The sequence below is a fragment of the Mesitornis unicolor genome, unplaced genomic scaffold, assembly GCF_000695765.1.
Source record: "Mesitornis unicolor isolate BGI_N332 unplaced genomic scaffold, ASM69576v1 scaffold3418, whole genome shotgun sequence".
Classification (NCBI taxonomy): domain Eukaryota; kingdom Metazoa; phylum Chordata; class Aves; order Mesitornithiformes; family Mesitornithidae; genus Mesitornis; species Mesitornis unicolor.
In genome coordinates this window covers 129,560-155,375 of record NW_010199650.1, presented here as the reverse complement: position 1 = coordinate 155,375, position 25,816 = coordinate 129,560, and the positions used below count along the sequence as shown (strand labels likewise).

At 40.3% G+C, this 25,816-nt stretch overlaps 2 protein-coding genes across 4 annotated transcripts in view; one reads left to right on the top strand and one right to left on the bottom strand.

Annotated features, from left to right (window-relative positions):
* The first annotated feature begins 1,141 nt into the window (after positions 1-1,141).
* PIWIL1 (piwi-like RNA-mediated gene silencing 1) lies at positions 1,142-16,326 on the top strand. The gene is made up of 20 exons (XM_010189504.1): positions 1,142-1,228; positions 2,541-2,659; positions 3,304-3,440; positions 4,859-5,073; positions 5,577-5,698; positions 6,344-6,424; positions 7,301-7,498; positions 8,221-8,332; positions 8,885-9,005; positions 9,681-9,798; positions 9,952-10,066; positions 10,982-11,169; positions 11,768-11,840; positions 12,007-12,207; positions 12,515-12,618; positions 13,076-13,146; positions 13,654-13,807; positions 14,713-14,838; positions 15,307-15,454; positions 16,210-16,326. Exons 1-20 carry the CDS (start codon positions 1,142-1,144, stop codon positions 16,324-16,326), a joined length of 2,607 nt encoding a protein of 868 aa, XP_010187806.1.
* A 5,179-nt stretch (positions 16,327-21,505) lies between these two features.
* Positions 21,506-25,816, bottom strand: part of RIMBP2 (RIMS binding protein 2) — a 131,453-nt gene continuing 127,142 nt past the window's right edge. For 2 of the 3 annotated variants that reach the window (XM_010189502.1, XM_010189503.1), the window contains 4 exons: positions 23,943-24,046; positions 23,309-23,380; positions 22,223-22,357; positions 21,506-21,647 (listed from right to left, as the gene is read on the bottom strand). In XM_010189502.1, coding sequence (XP_010187804.1) covers positions 21,621-21,647; positions 22,223-22,357; positions 23,309-23,380; positions 23,943-24,046 — 338 coding nt within the window. In that variant the 3' untranslated portion in view covers positions 21,506-21,620. The remainder of the gene's footprint in view (positions 21,648-22,222; positions 22,358-23,308; positions 23,381-23,942; positions 24,047-25,816) is intronic. The other variant, XM_010189501.1, reaches the window with a different exon arrangement.

The window sequence follows — 25,816 nt, the reverse complement described above, 5'->3', positions numbered from 1 at the left end:
CATACTGGCTTTTGACCGTAGTGGGAACAAAGACTTGTGGTGGCGTGAAGAAGACGACCTGCTGTGTGTCCCTGAGGTAGGAGCACAACCTCTTCGTGGCGTGGGGGCAGGCTGAGGTAACGCGGAAGGCCCGGAAGGGATGGTGGTTGAAGAGGGGTGCTTCTGAGCACAGATTTTGGCCTCAAACTGTTCGAGGCTCGTGGACAAGTTGGGGCCTATGCATGTGGAAAGGAAGGGTTGCTGTGGGGAGACAGGATGTGGGACATCTCCCTTATGAGGAGCGGCTGAGGGAGCTGGGGCTCTTTAGCTTGGAGCAGAGGAGACTGGGGGGTGCCCTCATCCATGGCGATCAATTTGGAAAGGGCGAGTGTCAGGAGGAAGGAGCCAGGCTCTCCTCAGTGACAGCCAGTGACGAGACAAGGGCAATGGGAGCAAGCTGGAGCATAGGGGGTTCAATGAGTATGAGGAAAAACTTTTTTACTGTAAGGGTGACAGAGCACTGGCCCAGGCTGCCCAGAGAGGTTGTGGAGTCTCCTTCTCTGGAGACATTCAAAACCTGCCTGAACGCGTTCCTCTGCAACCTAGTTTAGGTGATCCTGCTCTGGCAGGGAGGTTGGACTGGATGATCTTTTGAGGTCCCTTCCAACTGCTGGCATTCTGTGATTCTCTGATAGACAAGTGTTGGGGCCGGTTTGCATCACTGTGGAGCTGGCCAGGTGATAAGAGTTGCAAAGTGCTTTGCATGAGGTGTGTGCTCCTAGAATAGCGTGACAAATTAGTCTGAATTGAGTTTGGAGTGTAACTTGAAGTCAGTAGACCCTGAGTTACACTTGGCTGAGGTTGCAGATCCTGACATGATCTCCAATCTAGTTGACTCTTCGCACAGCTTCTGCACTGGCTGTGCCAGTCAGTTCAGACTTGACTTTAAGAAGCTGTAACTTCCCTACGCTACCTGTTGTAGCTGTGTTAGTGTGGAGATCCAAGAGTAGGGAAGTTTGCAGAGGAGGATCTGTTTTACTAAACTAGTTGAACTTAAACAAGACCCAATGGAATAGTGTTGTTCACAGTATTTATTGGAATGAGGGTGGGGAAGGAGAAGATTGAACACTAATGCTGAAGGTGACTTATCTTAGAAGAGAAGATGACAGGAAGAGCTAGAGCTAGAGCCAGAGCAAGAGGAAGACCTCCAGGACAGGAGGCTGCTACTCCTGCTGTAGGAGCTGCATCTGTAAGTTGGTTCTCTTTTTAATTAGTGTAGCTTGGCTTCGAAATGTCATAGCTTAACTGCTTACTATTTTTATGTCAGGTGTATATGTTACATTATATATGTATGTGTAACTATTATGTTAGGTGTGTAGTCGTGTTAACTCCTTTTTATTAAGGAAATTTTTATATGCTTACAAACAAGTACTCTATTGTAATACAGTTGTCATAATAGAGCTAATTTTCCTGTCTACCATTATTTGTTCACTGTGATATCCTGCAGAGAAGCAGAGCATATGAGGCTGCTGCTGCATATTTGGACAGAACCTGGATCTGGCAGGTGTTCTGACCTATTCCTGTTGTTTTTAATATTAATATCAAGGACTTTCTGTCTGTATTTGAACTAATTTTAGGACTTATTTTGTATATATGTGCCCTTTTAAAACTGTAACTTGAAAGTGACTGGCACTGCTTTATTTGAAACCATTGCCGCATACCTGGAGATTTTTTTAAAGCAGTTCCTCAAATTTATCAGTTATTAGTAATTATCTCTCATTTGAGAATGTGATTAGGCTGAAGGAGTGTTCCTAGTCCATTTCTTGCCAGTGTCAGATGAGTTTAAATTGTGATAGAAGGTAGTTCACAGTTATGTTTCTCAATGAAATGCATCTTGCATTAGCAGTAGCATTGCTGCACCTCTTGAGCCTGGAACAGAACTTACAAACCTAAGGGACCTGACTACCTCAAACTCGACTTGAGGTGAATTGTTAGCAGAAGTCAGGAACTGTCCTGCTCTGGGTGAAGAGGAAAGAAGGAAACTGTGAGGCTTAAGCACTTTACATGGACTATGAATATTGATGTAGTCTGAGTGGAGAAAAGTCTGTTTTGGCACTTTTTTTCAATATAAGCTGCCACTGTTCTACCATGCAGACTGCATGTATCTCACTCCAAGAGGGTTAGTTCCAGAAGTGTTTCCACAACTTCTTTGCAAGGCATCTTTGGAAATGAATAAGGGGGAATCATACTAGATGTTTGGAAAATGAGGGCTTCGGCATGCACTCTGTCTTAGCTTAAGTGAGAATATAATCTGTGCTGATCGCAGGGGAGGATGGGAACAATTAGCCCGGTATTGTAGACCTGAACCGTACTATTTGACATTTACATTGGACTGATAAGGAGGTATCATAATACATACATAAAATGATTTAACCTTATGTAACTGTTACACTTGGGTATTTGAGTATTCTGTACTTGGTTAGTGACTTTGTTTTGCTGTACTCTTGGAACTGTGCTGTTCCTTCTGTTGTAGTAGGAAAAGTTGTTCCTAACTATTGCAGCTTCAACAGGCTTTGCCAAGTTACCCACCTGGCCGTCAGCAACCGCAGCAGCGACTGCGTCCTCCATCAGTGTCAGGAGAACGTATTGGCCATGGAGAACAGATGCCACAAGACCAGGACAGAAGGCCAGAAGGTCAGAAAGAGTGAAAAAGAACATTGGTCACAAGAGCAAGCGTTTTGAAAAGAATGCAATTAAGACATTCTTTAGACTGTATTTCTAATTTTTCTTTTCAAAATGAGATTTATTACTAAGCTTTGTAAAAGTTCACTGTACATACCTCATGATGATGGTATTGTCATTCTACGATGCAGTATAATTGAACAAGGAATTTTGAAAACTACCTTAAGTGTGTTCTACTCCATCTGTATTTTCCTTTATGAAAATAGCTTAAAAATAATTAGAAAACAGTTGGCATGATTAACTGCATGGAATTCAATAGTAAATTTAATTTTGTATTTAATTATTTTGCTTGAATCTTAATAAGGAAATTAAACCTTCTTACCTATTTCACATCGCAGTGTATTTAAACATTTCAGTGCCAGCTGGAGCCAAAATTAAAGATCTGTCCTCCCTTTATTTGCGGAGGAGATTATTGACTTGGAGAGTACTTTTTTTTTATCTGACTAGTGAGCTGCAAAAGCTGAAACTCAACATTTTATGATTTCTGTTTATTTTATATATATGTGACTTTTAAAATTGAGTTGTATTTAATTTTTATTTGTATATAAGACTTGGTTGTAATGATTTCTTTTCCTCAAATTTCAAAACAATAGGATTACAGATTTCTGCAGGATTTCAGAAATTGTCCATATCAGATAGGGGTGGACGTCAAAGAGATTTCCATGACCTTGGAGTAAATACTCGGCAAGGCATAGAACATGTTCAAGAATCAAAAACTGGTATGTTCAGCTTAGGCTATAGACATATAAGCAAGTTGAAAGAAAAATAATTTTGGTTTTGCTTTTAGCATCCTCTAGGGAGCCAAATATAAAACTTCTTCATATACTACAAAAATGATACAGGTTGCTCCCAATATCTGAAGAGGAGCAGTAAGATGGCATGTCTGATGGCAAAATGCTTCAGACACAAGTTGTGTAGCATTTTAAATTGCAACTATTTAGACGTAAGTGAGGATTCTTGTATGTTCCTGATGTCCATTTCTTCAGACAGGGCTCTTCAGGACTGTAGGTTAGTTTCTGGAAGTTCTGTTTTGTAGCACACTGACTTAACTGAGTTTGTAAGCAACTCCTAATAAATGTGGAATTTGAGACCTCTGCTGAAGAAACTTCTTAGTTTAAATAAAAGGTGATTGCAAGTGACTCTGAGAGACATCACAACAATGTAACAGTGACTGTAGTCCAGTTTTGTTTAATTGAATGATAACTGGAGCATGGCACAGGCCCAGGAGTGGTGGGGCTTGGTTCTGCTCAAGTCACTTTGGTCCAGAAGCAGTATAACTGTTTTCTTTCTCACCTAGATTTTCTATCTAGAGCTATGCTGATGCTAGGTCATGGATCACTGTACTTTGTAGGCAGCTGTATTGCTGGCCTTTGGTTTTCTCTTTGTAGCTATGTAGAGTTCTCGAGTATAATAGACTTGCTTTGTATGTGGTAGGATTTTTTTTGTTTTCATTTGAGGTAGTGTATTTCAGATAGGGGGGAAAAATGGGTAATGAAAACCAAATTAAATGAATGATCTATTGTTGTCTGGAATGTATTTTTTTGTATTAGAGTTGTGTCTTTAAGTCTAAAAGAAATTGAAATGAGATGTGAAAAAATAGGAGGAAATACTTTAAATAAGTTATCTGGAGCTAGTTCTTACTGTTTTACAAGGTTTTTTTCCTTGAAAATTCTTGATATACCAAAAGAAATGTAGTTTTGTCACATATGAATGGAAATGTGGTTATCTGTAGTGATTGTACCTCTGTTAGTTCTTGTTGTGTGTTTATGATTTATGTGAAGAAAGATTAATTTGATCACAAAGGGAGTTTGCATTTTGGTGGAAATTCATCTCTATTACCTGGTACTAATCCTTTGGGAGACAGATTACAATGTTAAATGCTTACCTTGTTTGACGGGAGAGTTTTCTTGACGACTGAAGAAATTACAGAAAGCTCTAAGAAGCAGGTGAGTGTCTGTAACAACATAACACCGATGTGAGTATTTCCTGCAGATCACTGAGCAGTGAGTAGTTGCAGAACACAGCTGAACTCTAATCTTTGTCTGAATGCCTTAGTCTTTAAAAAAATTCTCAACTGTTTAATTACTATAAACTGGTGAAGTTCTGTAACTGCTAAGACACTTTATTCTCATTTTAGGTTCTTCAGGTAGTGTGATAAAATTAACTGCAAATTACTTTCGTTTGACATCTCGACCCCAGTGGGTTTTATATCAGTACCATGTTGGCTATATGCCTGAGATGGAAGCACGCCGTCTTCGGTCAGCTTTGCTCTTTCAGCATGAAGAGCTAATTGGAAGGACACATGCGTTTGATGGATCAATATTATTCTTGCCAAGAAAACTGGAGAATAAGGTGTGATAGAAGAATGCTATTATTTTTATTTATTTATTTTGACTTGCATTTTGTGATGCTTCTTGTTTCTTAGTGGTGAAGTGAAGTTGAGCCTGGAAAAAAAATGTGGAAGATGTTTTCACTGTGTTTTAATGTTTGTCTTTTTGCCTCGCAGTACCTGCATGAGTAATTAAATATATATTAGTTGGCAATATATTAAGTTTATTTCCTCAAATTGAGTCTTTTTCCTGTGATGGTGATTGCTAAGTGATCTCCCTGTTTTAACCTTGAATTCAGCTTTCTTTGCACATAGCCTCCATTCTACTCCATTAGTCATCTTCATCCAAAAAAGCATTTTAGGTTGTAGTTTACTGTCATAGTAGGAAATCAAATTCCTGTTTCAACTAAGTGTTGAATTATTAATTAAAATCTTAATGCACAAATCCAATTCAATATGAATGGAGCAAAGTCCAGATATAGCCCTGTTTGTCTTTAGTTTTACTAACCTAACTTCACTTTCTCAGGTTACTGAAGTGTTTAGTAGGACTCGAAGTGGAGAGGATGTGAAGATAACGATCACATTGACTAATGAGTTGCCACCTAATTCACCTACATGTCTGCAATTTTACAACATCATTTTTAGAAGGTTTGCTGTCCGAGTTACGTCTTTATAAGAAGTTATTCTAAAAATATATGACTTTAGTCCGTTATTGAGAAAGGAAAAACTTCAATACTGGACACACAGATTTTAAGATCTTGTGATTACCATTACTGTATGACCAACCACATCTGGCAACATTTTAATGTGAAGTTATATGCATGTTTCTGGTCCATGTTAGTGTGAAATGAGTGTACACCTTTTCCCTGAGCCAGCAGATTCACACTTAAGTGCTAAATGTTGTAGGCAATTAGTCCTGTCTCTTTCTTCCTTTTGAGAATGTGGATTTGCCTCCTAAAGCAAGTAGTAGTGTAGGAACTTGAACTGGTGAATTAATTACTTTCCACCTAACCTGGGTGCCTGAATTACCTGGTTCATCCAAAATGCAGTTTGTCTGGGCTGCTACCTTCAACTGGTTGGTGAAAGGTTGGATTGTATGCTAACTTATCATTAACTGATTGTCATTAATAAGTGTCCCTGGCCTTTCTAAATGAGTTTAATGAAAAGTTCACATTCATGACTGTTTCATGTAGTCAGATGAACAAAAAATGAGGTTGTGCAGAGGGATGGGACCATGCATGGTTTGATAAACTGAATAATAATGGTAAATGACATCCATATTTAAACTTCTAGGCTTTTGAAGATGTTGAATTTGCAGCAGATTGGACGTAATTATTACAATCCCAGTGACCCAATCAACATCCCTAATCACAGGTTTGGAAAAAAAGATATTGAGGTTTGGGAGGGGTACAGGGAGAAAGGATGAACCTTTGGTACCATTCTGGTGGTTTATCTTGTAATAAAACTATGAACTCAGAATCTGGTATTTCTGCGAAGCGTGAGACCTTATTCTCGTACTTTAGTTTCTGCTACATGTAAGGTCTCCTTACTCTTCACCAGTGTGTGTTCTGCTATTCCATTTTACTCCAGTGTCTGAAACCTTGCTTAAATGTCTGTAAGGCTGAGCTCTCTGAATACTTTTAATTCTAAAGCTTAGGAGTGTCCAGCTGTCATTCTGAAGGACATTTAGTCTGCCATGTAAATCCATATCTGGCCATACACTGCTGGATGGGTATAGAAGTCATCTGCTGCTAGCTGTCATATCTTGTCCCCGTTCCCTGCCAGGATCCCCTGCAGTGTGACCGATGCTTCTGGCTAGCCCTAGGCCTATTGGATAAGTTAGTAAGCTTGAGTCTGACTGGGACCCCACCATCTTGCCTACATAACCAGGTTGATGGAAGAAACTGGTCAGTGTTGTACTAGATAAACTGTTGGTCTTTTAAAAGTGTCTTGAACACCATACACTTTGTATTTAAGGTATTTACTAGCACAAAATGGATTTCTTAGGTTTCGAGGCAGTCTTTCACTTTAGGTACATCACTACATCATTGAATTATTTTTTAAAATGCAAGTATCTTTAATCAAGATATAAATTCTTTTTGGTTTCGTTAACTTTATATTTGCGTAATGGTTTCTTTTGTATCTTGACTGCTTTCTAGTGTCTGGGGAAGTGGACAGAAATAACTTAAGGGAGGTGAGAATAGAGGTGCTTTAAGGCACATTATGATTTTGTATGTTCTCTTTTGACAGGTTGATGATTTGGCCAGGCTTCACAAGTTCTATCCTCCAGTATGAGGAGAGCATTATGTTATGTACAGATGTCAGCCATAAGGTTCTTCGCAGCGAAACAGTGTTGGATTTTATGTACAGTCTGTATTACCAGGTTGGAGAGCTAAGATTTAGAGATGCCTGTGCTAAAGAGCTGATAGGTGTAATTGTTCTTACAAAGTAAGTATCTTTGGACTCGTGTCATCTTAGAGATCCGTTTATTTTTTGGATGTTCCATGTCCTGAAGTAGACAATGAATCATAGAATGTATTGGGTTGGAAGAGACCTTTAAAGCTCGTCCAGTCCAACCCTTGGAGTGAGCAGGGAGATTGGTACCAGATCAGGTTGCTCAGAGCCCTGCCAAGCCTGACCTTGAGTATCTCCAGGGATGGGGCCTCCACCACCTCTCTGGGCAACCTGTTTCCAATGACCTATCACCCTCATGTTGAAGAGCTTTTTCCTAATGTCCAACCTACATCTACCCTTTTTTAGTTTAAAACCATTACCCCTCGTCCTATTGCTACCTGCCCTAGTGAACAGCTCTTCCCCAGCTCTCTGATAGGCACCTTTCAGGTATTGGAAGGTCGCTATAAGGTCCTCCTGAAGCCTTCTCTTCTCCAAGCTGAACAACCCCAACTCTCTCAAGCGTCAGAAGCATCAAAAAGCATGAAAATTATATCATTGTTAAGCTAACAAACAAATTGAGATGACAGCTTTTACAAAAGCAGGAAGTACACACTGGATTAGTTCTGGTTTCATTTGGTTTTATTACAGTAGAGCTTTTAGTAGAATTGATAGCCTGTTAGAATTGAAAACCTGAAGGTACTGCTGCTGATAGGAGCAAAACTTTCAACTTAAATGAGTTCATGATTTTAAAAAAAAGTATTAAATTGTTCATTTAGGTACAATAACAGAACATACAGAGTTGATGACATTGACTGGGAAGCCAATCCACAGTGTACCTTTAAAAGAGCAGATGGTTCTGAGATCAGCTATGTGGACTACTACAAAAAGGTATGGAAACTCATCTGTCAGTGTATGTGTTATGCTTTAACTTGAAGTGGTAGAGCATTGTTGGAGGTTTACTTCTGATGCATGGATTTGGAATTCGTAATGTGCTGTAATAGAATTTTATTTTTAATGGATCCTATGTAGTCTGAGAGCAGTAAGTCACCTGCACAGCATGATTCCGTGTGAGTAGTACATCCTGATGAGTAGTCGGTCAGGCAAAAATCACTGATCTGGAATGAGCATCCTCATCTTGAGTTAAATACTCTGGGTGATAGTGCCTCAAGCAAGGTGGAAACCTTGTTTCCTTGTTGTTTCTCCCATTTCTTAAAAGTCAATGTTTTGATGGCACTAATAAAGAGAATAGTGCTTCCCTGTTTGGCCTTTTCTGACAAAACCAGTTTCTCAAGTTAGATGTGCTAATTTCAGAAAGTTGCGAGTTGCTTTTGTTTTGTTTTTGTTTTAGGAAAAACAATTTTCTAAAGTGAGCATTATTATTAAGAAACCTGAGTATTTGCTATGAATAAACTAACTTAACCATATATACGTCTGATACAGCAATATAATCAAGAAATTACTGACTTGAACCAGCCTGTCTTGATCAGTCAATCTAAGAGGAAGAGAGGAACCATGATGCAAGGACCTGTGGTCCTAATTCCAGAGCTATGCTTCCTAACAGGTACCGTAGCATTTTTTAATATCAAAGCATCTGCCAAACCATAATGCCTGCTGAAACTCGTATTTTGACACCAGTCTCTTGCCAAGTTGAGTGGAAGTGTTTTGTTTGTATAAATGTGAGTTTAGAAACAAGTTTTGTAGCTAAAATATTAGATATTTAAATGAAGCTGAAAAGTTTGAGAGGTTTTGATGTTTCACAGTCTTTATGTAGTGTTCACCATTGTCCCACTGATAACACGTAGAGCTTTTGGTAGTAGAACTTCTGTTGAAAAAGAGAAATCTTCTGTAAATGGATGATTTTGTAAATACATAGATCTGTGTTTTCCTCCACATTGCTTAGTTTGCAGTAGCAGTACCTGTCCATCTCAGCAGTATTTTGTTTTGCTTTGGAAATGCAATAAAGAGCTGCATGTCTTGTATGGTTTCTTTTCAAGTGCAAAAATCCAGATTTATTTTATTTATTTTTTTTTTCCCTTGCGGACAGGAATGTATGTACATGGAGCAACTGAAAACCTTGATTACTGCTGTTGCCACATTACCCGTCTGCAGTACATGCATAGTTAATCTGCAGGAATTGCAAGTTTACTTTTAGTTTAGACAAGTTAGTCTTAGTTAGACTAAATTTACTTAGTCTTTAATTCAACTTTTACTCAGAAAAAGATTTTGCTGTTAACAGGATTAACTGAGAAGATGCGTAATGATTTTAATATGATGAAAGACTTGGCTGTTCATACACGACTGCCACCTGAGCAAAGGGAACATGAAATTGGAAGACTGATTGACTACATCCGAAAGTATGTAACCTTAATATCTTCTGTATTTCGTCATGAAAAATTTGTATGATAAACTTCTTTCTTGCAACAAAACTGTCAAAATCTTACTGGTTTTAAACAAGTCTCAGCAAGAGCAAATTTCTGTGTTTCAATTTAAATCTTGTTTTTAAACAGAGATGACAGTGTTCAGAAGGAACTGCGAGACTGGGGCTTAAGCTTTGATTCTAAGTTACTGTCCTTTTCAGGAAGAGTTGTTCAAGGAGAAAAGATCCTTCAGTCAGGAATTGCGGTAAATAAAACAACTTCTACAATCTTCTGGATCTCTCACTGATTTAGCAAGTTCTTCAGGAAGGAAATACTATTTGTGGGTTTATAGATGAAGGATTATGAGTGAAAACATTACACATAAGTCTCTGTCCAAACAGGAGACTTGCTAACTGCTTAAATTGTTTACAAGTTTAGAAACACCTGAAGATTTTTCTGGCTTGCATTACAGTAACATCTTCCTTGCAAAACAGTCTGTCTATCAAAGACATTTCAGATAGAAACATGTGTAAGTAGCATCCATTTATTAAAATACCAAGGCTTTCAAATGAAAAGCCACTAATCAGTTCAGTAGACAGCACACGTACAGTATCTGTTCACTCAAAGGTGGGGTGACTCTTCAGTATGAGTAACTTAGATTTCAAGTAAGTCATAGATTGCCATAAAACATACATTTGCTCTGTGGCAGAGGACTTTTGTTTGTTTTGAATGGATGCTAGATGGAAAAGGGCATTTTATAGTATTTTGATCTGTATATCTATGTATTTGGTAAAGCTTTTATAATTCTTGTTACTGAAAAGATCTGTCTTTTTAGAATAATACTTTTCTCATACAGTTATAATATTAAAAAAAGGGAGAAAATTAAGTCAGTACATAAGCAGCTATGTCTTTGTAGCACATCGGCGCAGCAAATAGTAACAGCTTATCTAGGCTAAAAATTTAAGTATCTATATAATTATGAATGAAACAGTTGAAGAGTGTAGGATTTCTTGAGAGGGCTTGATAAAGCTTATTTTAAGTAGCAGTAAAAGAACAGATAAAAATCAAGTCATTTATTCTAGGCAGAAGTGTTAGTCTGTTGCTGAAATATCAGGACGTAGTTGTTGTCTAGCTTGTTTGATAAGGTGTTGATTTTCTTTCTCTGCCAACTTATTTGCAGTTTGATTACAATCCCCAGTTTGCTGATTGGTCAAAGGAAATGAGAGGAGCTCATTTAATCTGTGCAAAGCCTCTGGACAACTGGTTATTGGTATACACACGGCGCAACTATGATATAGCTAACACGTTACTTCAGACTCTGTTTAAAGTCACACCGTCTTTGGGAATGAGAATGAACAAGGCAACCATGTAAGTGTCTTTTGAAAGATGATAGAAAAATAATTTTGTACTTACTGAGGTGTATCTGTTAGCATGCGTAGGCTGTTAACTTTGGCTATTGAATGAGGAGATAGCAGAGTATCACACTATCAATTTCTGTGAGATTTTTTTTTCTAATAAAACTGTTGCTTTCAGTATGCAAATTGTTTGGTTTTTCTCTAGTGATTGATATTCTTATTCATGCTTTTATTTGGGAGAGCTTTCACTGGAGGTTAAAGCATGCCAAAACCAAACAGTATTAGACGTACTGTCATTGAGCAAAACCTTCACAAATGGATGCGTATGTAACACAAGAAGGAATAAATTTTTCTTGCTGACTTTGGACGTATTCTGATTTGTTCTCATTGCAGATGAGTACCTGTGCTTGCTTTTAACTTAGGCTTTCAAAAGCAGTGAAACTCAAAGTTGAGGATGATTTCTCTTAATCTTCAAAATATGTGGATATTGTACATTTATTAATAAAACTTCATACAGTACTGATGTGCAATGAGCATTTAAGTTTTTGCTGAGGTTTCAATAGCTGTTAGTTGGGTTTTTTTCTGTAAGCATTTTTTTTCTTCCTTTTCAGGATTGAAGTAGATGACAGAACAGAAGCTTATTTAAGAGTTTTACAGCAAAGTGTTACCACTGACACAAACATAGTATGTATTTGCATCCGTACTTTCAAATCATGTTCATCTCTGTAATTGGTGTTTTAAGAGTAGTGGGATACATTTCTCTTGAGCGTAAGAAACTTGCTAAAGAACTACAATTTTTTTGTAAGTCTGAGAATGCAGTTTCTTAAAATATTTTTGTTTTTCTTTAAAGGCAGTTTGTATTTTGTCTAGTTCCCGAAAGGATAAGTATGATGCTATCAAGAAATTATTGTGTACAGATTGTCCCATTCCAAGTCAATGTGTGATTGCTCGTACTCTAAGCAAGCCTCAGACTGTTGTGTCCATAGCAACAAAAATTGCCTTACAAATGAACTGTAAAATGGGTGGAGAGCTTTGGAGTGTTGAGATCCCAGTAAGTATTTTCTTTTATAACGGTAACAGGTTTTTTTATTGAGCATTATTGAAAAAGCAAGCCTTTTTCCCTTAAGAAAGAAAATTGAGTATTCTTTGTGTAATTTGTTTTGTCTGGGAGAAGCAGCATGAAGTTAAACATGACATAAGGAGACATTTAATTGAAAAATTCGGTGCCCGTGGTATATTTGAGTGTCTGGAAACCATACAGCTTATGTCATAATCTTGTTACACTATAGGATGGAGGTGGTAGGTGCTTTGTCATGTCTTTGTGTACTAATACATGTTCTGTATTGATTCCTTCTAAGCTGAAACAGGTAATGATTGTGGGAATTGATTGTTACCATGACACTCTATCAGGAAAGCAGTCAATTGCAGGATTTGTCGCTAGCCTGAATCAACCAATAACACGGTAAGATTTGAATGCCATAGAGAAATAAAGAATCTTTAGCCGTCCCTTAACTGAAAAGTAGCTTGAATGTGGTGGGTCATGAAAGTGTCCAAATTGAGTTACTCTACAGTCTTAAGGAATGTATATTGTCAAATACTTTTTCCATTGCATCCCTCGTCCTGCTTCCACAGCGCTTGGGAGAGCGGGCATATGGTGGGGCAAGAGCTGGGATGGATAGAGGGCATCAGGGTGACGGGCCTTTGTCCCTTTTGAGTTGAGTTGTGTCAAAGTGATAAGGCATTTGTCTACCCCAGAGGCTTTGCGGGGGAAATATTCGCATAGTACGTTAACTCTTGCTTGACTGCATTGACCCACAATACCCATAAAGACTGAGTGGTCATAGGCATTTTAAAAGTAACTTCACTGAAGTAAGCCTTGGAAGTGCTTTGAAGGTCATCTGTTATTTTGGCCTTCACAGGTGGTTCTCCCGCTGTGCTCTTCAAGGTCGTGGGCAAGAACTTGCGGACGGACTCAAAGCCTGCTTGCAATGTAAGGGAAGGCTTTTCTGCTTTTGTTGGGTCAGATCTAGTGAATGACAATTTAGCTTCCTCAAAACGCACCTCAGCTGCCTTGAGGGGCAGTGTTACCAGCTTTTGCTTAGATAAAAACAGATTAAAAATACAGTTGTAAATATTGCTGAAATTTTGTGTACCTTTCATTAATTCCTGTATTTCTTAACAATAATTAAATACTACTTACTGATGGGCTTTAAAGAAGACAGATTTAAAGGATGACAGCTCCTTGCTGTGAGAGGCTAGCAGAGTAAATAGTCTCCTTAGGTTCTTTCCTTTTTTGTCAGTATGCAGGTAAACCAGAATTCTGTTTGCAGGTATTGTTTGTGTATCATGATGCATACCTGTTTCAGGTTAGTGAAAGATTGAGGACCTTGAGTTTCAACACTTAGCTGCTGGTTTTTCAGTAATAAAAATCCATTTTTGTTTTGGAATTAGTTGTCATTCTAGCTAACAGCTTTTACTGCTTTTATTCTTTTTCAAGCTGCTCTAAGAGAGTGGTACAAGTGGAATAAGTATTTGCCCTCTCGTATTATTGTGTATCGTGATGGGGTAGGAGATGGACAACTAAACACTTTGGTTAATTATGAAGTGCCTCAATTTCTGGATTGCTTGAAGAGTATTGGTAAAGAGTACAAGTAAGTCTGTTTCCACCAACCCCCCCCTTTTTTTTTTTTATACTGTAAGAGAAATACACACTGGGATACAAAAAGTGACTAGAGATGAAGACTGTATTCTCTTTTCATCCTTCTTTATTTCATCATTTTTCTGATGATTGTTTATGATTGTTTATGTGATTTGAGATACTTAACTTGTAAGGAAAAGTTTTTAGTATGCACACCACATTCACTGTACAGGCATTCTTGATGCATATGGGAATATTTTTGTTTTCTTTTTAAACTGGTTGATCATAGCCTGATTTCTATCACGTGTCCAGTAGCTCCAGTTTTGTTTTCTACTTCTGAAAGTATTGTCCAGGCTCTTATGTTCTGCACAGTTTTCAACATTCTGCTTTAAAACTTACCAGCTGCAGTGACTTGGTTTCTTAATCTGCTCTGAAATATGAAAGTATTTCCTGATACCGCAGGCAAGAGGAACACAAACCAAGTTACAGCTGGTAGGAATTGAAGTGCTTCGTCTGTTTAGTTTCTGTTAATGGCGTGCTCTTTACCAAAAATACTGTTAAAGCACATTCTGTATAAAAAGGTGAGTTAGAGAGAGAGCAGAAATCATATCTGTGTTTAGAAGATCTCTTTCTGGTCTTTTTTTTTGGTGTCTCCCTATGAAGTTATATTTAGCTGAATTGGTGAGAAGTAGTATCAAAGTTGCACCTGAAACTAAAATGCTAAAGTTATGAACAGCATCCTATTTAATCTAAATCAATGAATTAGTGAAGACATCATAAGTAAAATTAATGTCTTGGAAAACTCTAAAATTGCTTTTAATTTGGAGCTCCAGAGAATCTGCTCCTGAAATACTTGCAGTGTGGTTTTTTAGGAGTGTTGTTTTGTTTTGTTTTTTCTTTTGTTTTCATTTATCGTAGTCCAAAACTCACTGTGATAGTTGTGAAGAAACGAGTGAATACCAGATTCTTTGCACGGATTGGTGGAACACTTAAAAACCCTCCCCCTGGTACTGTTGTGGATGTGGAGGTTACCAGACCAGAGTGGTAAGTTTGTTCAGAGCAGGATGAAGGGTTTGACTTTGTTCTAGGGCACAGGAGTGCGTAGGGACCAGTACATTTGTCTGTGGTGCCGCACAGTTCCCAGAGGTGGTTTTGCCTTTCTTTTTATTTTAGCAACTCGCTGCGGGTGTTCCAAGTGTGGTAGGTGACAGACATCCAAACACGCCTCAGGGTGCATGAGCCAAGTACGTGTGCAGGGCCGTTATCAGGAGGAAGACTGTGGTGAATGGTTAAGATCTTCGTGGTCTGTTCCATGTCGTTATTTACATTCTTCCAGATCTCCTGGCCTTTCAGAATCAGAGGAAAGTGATTATTTTGTGACCAAAGCATAGGCATACTTTTGGGGTGGCGTGAAGAAAATAAGTAAGACAAATTCCTGGGGATTTGCATTTTTCTAAGAGAAGCAGCCCTTTCTGTATCAGGCTTCTGGGGTTCTGTTTTTTTCTATTACAGGTATGATTTCTTTATTGTGAGTCAGGCAGTGAGAAACGGTTGCGTGGCACCCACTCATTATAACGTAATTTATGACACTGGCAAACTGAAACCAGATCACATTCAACGTTTAACCTACAAACTTTGCCACTTGTACTACAACTGGCCAGTAAGTATTTCCTCTGGAAAATGTTAATTTTCCTCTAAGATTGTGCATCTCTATGCAGTAGCAACCCACAAGGAGGTAGAAAAAAGTATCCTTAAAACACCCATGCAGATCCAAAAAGACTACAAGAGTACCTCCTGACCTTGAGAACAAGGTTTTATAATTATGTGATGTCTCTGAAGCCTGGAGATTATTCTCACTAGAAAGTACTTGTTTTCAGTAGTATTACCAAATGCTATGTCAAAAGCAAAACTGAAATGATTCTTACTGCGCAAGTACTGCAGTGCTTTCTTCCATTTCCCTTGGGGCTGCCTCTGCCTCATACAGAGATGAGCGCACAGCTCATGCCTGTGGTGTGCTGTAGATTGGTCAGTTTAGCAGCCATAAATATTTCACGTGACTTGCTCATGTTCACCATCTGTGAAATCCCAAATCGTAGAATCATGGAATGTACTGGGTTGGAAGGGACCTTTAGGGCTCATCCAGTCCAACCTTTGCAGTATGGAAACTGTGGGAGAGGCTTTTTGGAGTGAGGAGGGGAATGCAGTTGTTAAGTTCTTTGCATCTGTTCTTCTGTATGGGTATTTTTTTTAAGTGTTCGTTGTATGTAACATTGCTGTCACAGAACAGCGTAAACTGCGGGGAATAGAAATTTTACATATATCCAAAGGTTTGAATTCCAGGACTCTTTGTTACAGTGAATGCAGGCTTTCTAAATGACTTCAAAATAATTGCTTTTTTTTCCCCTTCTCCCGCAGGGCGTTATCAGAGTACCTGCTCCTTGCCAGTATGCCCATAAACTGGCGTTCCTCGTTGGTCAGAGCATTCACAGGGAACCAAACCTGTTGCTTTCAGACAGACTTTACTATCTCTGAAGTTGAGTTACCAGCTAAAACAAGAGTGCAGTCCCTTTCTGGGGAATGTGGAATTGTCTGGGGTTTTGTGTGTTCTGTTGGTTTTGCTTGTTGTGTTTTTTGGGGTTTTTTGGGGGGGAGGTTGTTTTTTTCCTTAAGAGATGTGCATGGGATAAAGATCTGTTCAACTGTAGAGCTCTATTTTCATTGTACCAGGAAAACGCTTGAGATAGCAGATCTGCATTTTTGATAGGTCTCTTCTTGCTACTAAAACCATACAATTGTTATATTTTTTAAATACTTATTTAGTGAAGTGTTGCTGGTGTTCTTCACAAAAGATTTGGTGGTCCTTGTTTATGTTTTGGGGAAGTCTTGCACAGAATTATTTTTAGCATACAGGATACAGAGTTATGTGGCCCAAACTTCTCTAGTCAGCACGTTACACTTGTAATTTGCAAAATGCAGTTGTTGCTTCCTTGGTTTTCCTGGCTGTTAGAGGGCAGAATTTTGTCTCCTAAACTATTTCATGCCTTAAAAAGGGGCTGTTGGCCATTCTTGGTTATCAAGCCTTTGGTGTAAGATTGTGTAGTGGAAGGGTTTTTCACAGCTGCCCTGTTCAGTGGTTTCCAGACCAACGAGAAGCTGCTGTGCTCCCTTGTGTCTCCCCAGGAGCAGAGGCTGGTGAAGTGCGGCTTTTTCACACCAGCCTCACTGAGGAGGCAGTTCTGTGTATACCAAGGGCTCAAAATGAGTGGCAGAATTATTTCTGTATCTTATCACAGCTACAGGAACACCTTTCTTATCTAATACTCCAGGATTCTCTCCACAAAAAGTGACAGCTCTGGCTAAGCTTGAATGCTGTTATGGGGACTGTGACTTAGCATGGACTATCTTATTGGCATGGTTTTTCTTAGTCTTGTAACTTCATATTTACTACATAGTGCAAGTAAAGTGTTGAACTACAAATTCATAACTGAAATGAAGGCGTTTCTTGGTTGATACTGTTTTAACTGCATGCTTGTTAAATGAGAAAAATAATTTCCATCAAAGACTACCAGTACATAAAGATAGATTTACTACTAATGTTTTTGGTTTTTGTTTTTTTCCTCTGGTTGTGCTGTTCCACATAATGGCAAGTGCTTAAGCCTTGGTTTGTATCGTACTTCTAAGATTGTCACTGGTAACTATAATTTGTAAAGCAAATAGCAGTTCTGTTGAGGGAAGTTGAGTTCAGGTTTTTGCAGTACCAGGCAGTCAGACTCCTGCCTGTGGAAGAATCTGGATGAGTGCCGTGGGTTTGTTTCTTTAACCAACTTGTGAACCTTGTTCCTTTGTGAGATTTAAATAAAGTTGTTGCTTCAGGACTGGGCTTTGGGCACACTGTGCTAGAGTAACTTCCTAACCATTTTTTACCTGGAAAGCTCCTGGAGCCTTGCACGCAGATGAGCCTTTATTCTGCAGTGAACTTCAGCAGCTGTTGAAGCTCTATAACTTGTGTTCAGCTCAGAAAAATGAGGGAGCTTTAGAATTTGGATTCAGTTCAGGTTTTTCTCTTTCCTAGGTTGAGAGAACTGTACCAACTTTTTCCACGTGACATTTGTAATGAAGAGAGGCGTAGGGTTTTGGCAAATATTTTGGTCTTCGTGATGTAATCAGTGGTAGCCTTCCCTATTTACTTAATATTATTTATTTCTTCCTAGTTCTGTATCACTCCTTTACACCTGTCACGGGTGTCCATTCTGATCTGGTTTCTGTCACTTGAGGTGTACAGCAAAGGAGCCAGTGCAGCTGCTTCCTTAGCTATGGCAAGGTCGGAGGTGGTCACTGGGGCCTGCTCCTTCTCCAGGTGGGTGCAGTCTCTGAGCATGCAGCCTGCGCTGTGGCTGCACCCTCAGTAATTGCTCCCTGGGCATGGCTCTTACCCTGGTGCCATCCTGCAGGACGGACGGGCAGGCTACCACAGTAATCAGGCAGCTGATACAGTGGATTCATGAACCATACTGCACTCTACAAAATATCAAATGATTTATTTATATAAAATATAATACACAACAGTTGTACACATGCACACACCCACACGGTACTTTACCACAAATTTAGGCCAGTTATTTTCTTTAATTAAATGTTATAATCTAGCACACGGTATCTTACAGTAATTTACATTATTATCTGAAGACACAATGGGGAAGCTTTGATCATTCATTTATAAACCTTCCATAAATTACAAAAAGAAAGGCAGTCTGAAAAGTATGTATAAACAGTAAAAACAATTTACAAATGGACAAGAGTTACAAAATAGTAACAGCCAATGACTGCCATCAATGTGTAAGATTGTTTTTCTTGAGATGCCAATATTGCAGTTAGTATTTGATTATCGCCTGTTGCAGCCTGGTTGCTGGCTGCGGCTCGTGTGTGTAACACAGGTTCTCACTGTTGGCTTTAGACGTGCACTTTGTCTTGGACCTGACACCAGCAATATGAAAATGCCCTTTAGCTTAGGACTGTACCTCCACAGGAAAAAAAGTGGGGGAGTAAAGGTGTTTTTGTTGTGGAGATTTTGGGGTTTGTCCTGGTAATTTAGAACAGCGAACCAGGAACTCCAAAACAGGAGGTGGTGTGGTTGAAACTGGGCGAGTCTGTCAGTAACTGACGCTGTATCTGATTTCACTGCAGTGAAAAGGTTTGACAAAAGAAACCAATTCAATGGCTTTGGTTTGGGGGGAAGGGAGCAAAAAACCGAAAAGAAAGCATTTTGCACAGCACTTTCAAACTCCCAGGAGTTACATCAGACATTGAATGGAGTCAGTAACATAGTACTTGATCTGAAATTACCATGTTTCAGGGAAGATGAAGACAGCCGAATACACAGTACATACAAAGTATACGCTGCATATTTATTAGACAGTACAAATCATTGTGCATTAATAAGGCAAAACATCAAGGCTGGTTAAACTAGGAGTTTCAAGACCATTTTTGTTTGTGATAAAGATCAGGTGCAGTGGGGTGAGCTCTGAACCAGGAATCAGTGAGCAGAGTTTTCGTCCCCCCACTTGTGGCTAAAGGAGACTAAAGGCTGAGATTTATCCAGTGGACTTGCAGGTGTTGAGTTGACTTCAAATAAAACCATGTTCTTCTGGTCTTAATCCCACAATTTTTTTAAAGAAAGAAAGATATTTGCAACAACAAATCCACTTCCTTTTTTTCTTGCTGTTTTGATTAAGCAATTCACATGATTCTAGTGATGTCAGAGTTGCAAATGCAAAGGTTTGGTAAAGTTGTACTGCATAGTCATGAAAGCCCTAGTTTTGACGTTTAAAAAAAAAATAAAAGTACACAGACTGGAAGCTTTACAAGTTGTCCAGGAGCACATGAATCATTTCACTGCACCAAGCTTTTTCAGCAGTTTCTTGCCTTTGGAAAGCAGCCCCTTTTTCTTTTTCGAGGACATATCCCTGCCTCTCCCGGGACTACCAGAACCCATAGGTGACGTAGGTGACCCAGAATGGAGATGAACTGTGGGGGATGGTGCTCTCCGGGATGTACCTGTATTCTCAGGAGGAACCTATTAGGTACATTGTGATCATTTATTGAACGTTTGAAAGCTGAAAAGCTGTCATTATCAAGAACGTTGGTAACATCACTTGTCCCATTACCCACTTAACCAAAAGGGCTGGTTGCGTTCTACTTTGTGGCTTAAGAGAACTCTGGGCTTATGGAAAATACATAAATTTGGGGGGGAAAAAGTATAGACAACAGAAAACACCCCAATACAGCCCTGTTTTGGTTCTAGTTTTTAAAAGGGCTGGGTATGCTTGTTTTGCCATAGTTCTGGCCACAAAAGCCACAAAACTGGTTTTGATTTTGCATTTCAGTACTCTGATAGTACAAAAAGGAAGGGGGATGCTGTAGCCATAGATTTAAGAAAAATAAATGCATTAATTACGAGAGATTAACGATCTATAGAAGCCAAACCGTTTTCAGAAGAAATTACTTCAAATGCTACATGATCACTTAATTTTTTTAATGTCCTTTAAATGCATTTTCTTTAAAATTGTCTAGCAAACTTTATGTACATATTTGAGAAGATGGCACACTGGCTTAAAGAAAAATAAAAAAGAAAAAAAAAAGAGAAAAGAAAAAGCTAAAATGAACCTTAATCACAATCAAAGAAAGCTTAAAGACCCTGCCTGCTCGATGTGTGCTGCAGCCATGAGGTTGCTGAATGAAGGTGAATACTTGTACGATATTTAGATGGCAGCATTCCTAAATATTTGAGACAGCGAGGTTTTTCAGTCATCAGAAGCACTTGAATGGAAATGCTAAAACTACTTACACTCAGCCTATCCTAACTACAGTGCCCGGCTGACAACGTGTGGTGCTAGCAGTTAAGATGATAATTTCACAGTGGAATCCATGCCTTGGGGACCCCGTTATCTTGCAGTTCAAGTTAAAACATTAGCGAGGTAAGCAAAGGGGCTTCAAGCCTACTTTGATTTTAAATCAAGGTCTAATTCTAATGAAAGAAAAAGAAAACAACTTGGTAAAGCACCCCAACGTACACCTGAAGATACCAGATATTTAGTCTAATGCATTCATTCAGTGAGCTGCATGTTTCATAGAGAGACTTTATTGCATTGGTAAACCAAACAGTTGCTGACATTTCAAATGTGCACTTCCTCGGGAAATCCGAGCGAACTGTACCCCAGGAAGGGTTGTTTCCAGAATCGTTGTTGTTGGTCTTAGGCAAACTGGGGTATAATCGATCGTGGAAAACACATTTTAAGGCAGACAATTTAAGTAGCTATATTTGAGAGCAATGAGTTTCAAAACCAACTATACCCTTGTAAACTACCGTACGTATCAGCGTGCGCTCCGTTTGAATGGCCCTTAAGGGTTGGGGGGGTTGTGCTTTTCTCTCGTACAGGAACTTGGAGTTGTTAGGTCCCAGGTTGGCTAACAATGCAATATGCAGCTTTTGTTTGCAGGGTATTAGACATCAAACTCCTTTCTATGTAAACATAAACATTTAGCTCATGAAGAAATATGTTCCAAACGTTGACCTTCATAAAGTGAGGTCTGATCGACTCATTGACTTTTTAAAGGATTTGTCTCCTAAAAAAAGACTGAATTCACTTGACTAGGTGCAGTGAAGGCATACAGCCTGTTCTTCTGTGGCCAAGGATTTTGGAGACATATTTCTTTTGGTTTTCCCCACAATTAAGTTTCAAGACTTGCATTAGATAGCCAGGTAGCTTTAATTGAAATCTCTATTGGTATCTTCAGTTGCTCACTTACGTGAAGGCTACATTGCCTTATTAAGGTGTGAAATGAACACTCTTCTTCTGTTTCCAAGCAGATGAGCAAAGAAATAAAAATATATATAAAATATATAATATATAAAAGTATTGCAGTGATGAAACAAAACCAAAAATGAGATACTCTAAACACGATTAGTCTTTCATAAAAGAGAAGGCCCTGGGCAATCAACTCATGCCAGTTGGAACAGGAAGGCATAAGGATTAACAGATGCACACTGTCAATCGGCTGCATTTATGGGTTGCACGGAAAGGGAGGCCTGGACCGGTCTCGTCCACAAGAGCTTTTGCTTTCAGGTAGTAAGAGGAGTTTAGGAACATTAGGAAGTAACTGCTTTTGCCAGGGAAAGGTTGTTTAAACTCCAACTATAATTGAAGGTACTGGAATGACTGCAGTCCAATTTGGTTTCTTCACTCACTTACAAATGTAACAAGCTAGTGGAAGGCTAAATAAAGTAATTTTTCTCTGTTTTATATAGTTGAAAGTTAAATTTAAATGGGCAAATGGATTTAAAATGTTAAAAGTAAGGTCTAAATTATATGATATGAGACAGAATGGAATGGAAAATAAAGATTTAAGGTTTTCGTATTCGGTTGCTTACCCTTTTTGCTTTCGTGCGCATCGGTGCATCGTGGACATAGCGCGAGGGTGCATCGGACAGATAGACTTCAACATCGTCAGGCACTTCTTCAAGGAAGTTGGAAGGAACCAGCCCCTTTTGTCCGTTAAGTTCACCCTGCAATGCGGTGAAAACTTGAGTGAATGTTTCCATTACAGCAGAGAGAGAAGGAAACACTTGACTATTGCAAAGAGCAGTGAGGAAGAGGAAGTACCCCTCTAAGGTGACTGGGAGAGAGCAAGGTACCCCGGATCTGTGTGTGCAGGGGAGAAGAGGAAGGGAAGCACACACCACGTCTACACCTGGGGCTGCAGTGCCTGCAGACGCTGCTGCGATCATCACTTGATCCCTTCGGGTCTCAGCAGGGGTCACGTCTAAAACATGGGTGAAGGAGGCAGCTGGGCCTGATTTCTGTGGCCAGTGCACCGTGGAAATGGGAAACACGAGTGCAAGATGTGGACTGGCTGCTGCTGTCACTGTGAAGCCAGAGCAGCTGGGCCAGCAGTGCTGCAAATCTCCCGTGATTAAACCCCACCACTTCTAAAGGAGCGGCAGAGCAGTACGGTCAGTTAACTGGAGCTTGAACGACTGCTGAACTATTTTAGTGATTTGTTTTAATGACATAACCCTTTATCATAGGGACAGGCTCTATCTAGGTTTTTGTCCCATGTGAAGTGCCTTGCCCATCAGAAATCATTCACATGTTTGCATAGATACACCTATGATAGAAATACTTATTTTCCAGCAAAATCAGTGAGGCAAATATTACTTATAAAATGCCAGCGGCAGCTCTGAGCTGTGTGAACACCAATCCCTAAAACGCGCTGAAGGAGCAAGTGACCCCTCTCCAGTGCCTCAGGCTCTTCCAGCTGAGGGAGCTTCTGCTGCTGCCCACACAGCGGGGCAGTGCCCGTTGGTTGCTGTTGAATCAGGATCTGGGCTATTCCCAGAGCACTGAGCTGGAACGGTGACCTGAAATCCCCCCCTGACCGTCGTTTGATCGCTCCTGCTGCTGAGGGCTGCTCAGAGCTGCAGCAGCCTGACGGGACCGGACAGAAGCCAACTCACATAGTAAAATCCATCCTCATCGATCTCCCCAAAGACGGTGATGATGTCCCCTGTGCAGAACGTCAGCTCAGCCTGCAGGAAAAGGAACACGGGGAGGCTCATGTTGTGTTAGGCAAAGGTTCATATTTTCTTGGTTAACAGTAAATCCATTAATAATTTCCCTTTGTTTTAAGACACAGTTGGTGAACCCAAATTGAGAGCACAATTATTATTTTTAAATCTTGCTAAATGTGGCACCTCTCCCAGCAGGTTCTCACCCCTCTGACAAACACCCGAGTGCAGCCAGACCTTGGGCCTACTCAGGATGCCAAGTTAAACCCTCCTGGGGGAGGGAAGGGGCTGTGGAGGGAAAGTCGCCTCTGTTCAGCCAGACCCAGTGAGCTGTATCACGTACTGCGCCACAGTAACTACATCCTAAATAAAAGGAAACTCCTTGACTGCTGGAACAAGAACCATAAATCTACTTGCACGGAAGTCGTGAGCTTGCCCTCTACATCTGCCTGGAAACACCTGACTAACGTTTGTAATCCTGAACGAATTTATTTAATCTGTGCACATGCACCGTAAACGTGTGACAGCGCCCATCAACGCCAGCGCTGCTACGGCTCCGCACGGCGAAGAGTCGCGGCAATACCTCCACATCGACGTTAGGAGAACTTTCTCTCGGGTCGTAGTCGTACAGCGCCACCATCCTTCTTGTAGACACCACCTGCTGCCTGCCGCCCCGCCTGCTCCGCTCTGTTGCGATCACAAGGAGAGGAAGGGAAGGGAAGGGAAGGGAAGGGAAGGGAAGGGAAGGGAAGGGAAGGGAAGGGAAGGGAAGGGAAGGGAAGGGAAGGGAAGGGAAGGGAAGGGAAGCCATCAAAGTTCTTTTGAAAAGAAAAACGAGGTGCAATTTTCCCTGTGTCATTCTCACAACAGGGCAGTAACAATGCTGGTATTTCTCTAGCACAGTGATAAAAGATCACAGATCACCAAACCTATTAACACAGATAACGGCCTCAAAACAGCACTGTACGTGTCATAAATGACTGTGAACAGGTGGCTTGCCCTCTTTATTCTAAGGCACTGAATCACAGAATCACAGAACCACAGAACGTTAGGGACTGGAAGGGACCTCAAAAGCTCATCCAGTCCAATCCCCCAAATCCCCTGAGCAGTATTTATCTGCAAAACTAACATCCCCAAAATTCCCAGGCAGTCTTGGTTGTAAGAATCAGAGGTTACCAGGGTATACAAAGCCAAACATTCAAAATCCCCGTTTGCTTCATTTAATTTAAACTTCCACATTTACTGTCTATTCCCTCCCCAACTCCTATCACAAGGCATTTTGTGCCTGGGATTATTCTTCAGCTTCACTGGGACACTGGAGGTAAAACCAGATGCTCTCAGCTGGCCCAAGACAGACCCATTCTGCGAGCAGTTTGCAGTGGTTTCAGGACTGACTACAAAACCCACATTCCCGAGCACTGGTTGGTTAATTTTACAAGTTTCCTTTGCGGGGAACAGAAGGAAAGGAGTAAAATTCGTAGTTTCCAGGAACCACGTGAAATGTTTAGTGGTTGATATTAAACATTCACAGAGAAGCCCAAAAGGGGCTTCATTATTTAATTTGCATGGTATTAGCATGATTCTTGCGGACTATTGCTGCAGCAGGAGGAACACGCTGGTTAGTGCACCCTGCAGCCAGGCACTGAGGGGGAGGCCGATGCGTTATGCGGTGACAGGGAAACCTGGGCTGAGGCGGCGCTGGGGCCGCTCGGGCGGGAGGTGAAGGCCGCAGGTGGGTGCAGGAGCAGACACCAAGTGCTGGATGCACGCACGGCCGTCAGCACCACCCCTGGCACCAACACAGAGGAGACAACCGACCTCTGCGGGGGGTCTGAGTCACTGCCCGGCCACCGCGCACGGGATTGACACAGGGCGAGGAGGGATCCGAAATCAAGGCACAGACAGGGCCCCATCCACTGATCTCCCACAGCCTGGATCAACCCGTACCTAAACGGTTGTCTCAGAGTCACACTTGCTGTTATTCTGAACCACTTCTCTGGGGCAAGACATTGCCCAGCGTTCAGGGTCAAGGGCCCCTCTATGACCAAGACAAGAATCCAAAAGGGACCCTATTTGTAATTTCTATGGGACAGTATTTTCCAACTTCTGGTTTCCAAAAGTTCAAAGGCATTAAAAAGAAATAAATCAATCTAGACAGCTCAAACCATTTCAGCTCATTTACAGCTTGAATCAAAGGATCGGTTCTTAGCACAGACCTCTTTTAGACTTTCTGGATCTGCAGTGTACAGAGCGTGTGCTCTCTTTGAAACGGTCACAGTTGACTTCAGGAAAGGAATGCATACAAATAAAAGAAGAGAAGATACGAAGCTGTTCAAAGTTCTGGTTTTAAGGATTTCACGTGGGCAAAGGATTAAGACAAGTATGGTCATATGAACACAGTATGTAGAGTGTCTGATATGATGTTAAAACACGAGACAGACCGGCAGGTAGAGCCTG

Excerpts from the sequence above, each read along its gene's own strand:
- PIWIL1 (XM_010189504.1), top strand. The coding sequence starts at position 1,142 with ATGACAGGAAGAGCTAGAGCTAGAGCCAGAGCAAGAGGAAGACCTCCA. Across the intron at positions 3,441-4,858 it reads TGTTCAAGAATCAAAAACTG|GTTCTTCAGGTAGTGTGATA; the intron begins GTATGTTCAGCT and ends TTCTCATTTTAG. Across the intron at positions 7,499-8,220 it reads GGTGTAATTGTTCTTACAAA|GTACAATAACAGAACATACA; the intron begins GTAAGTATCTTT and ends TTGTTCATTTAG.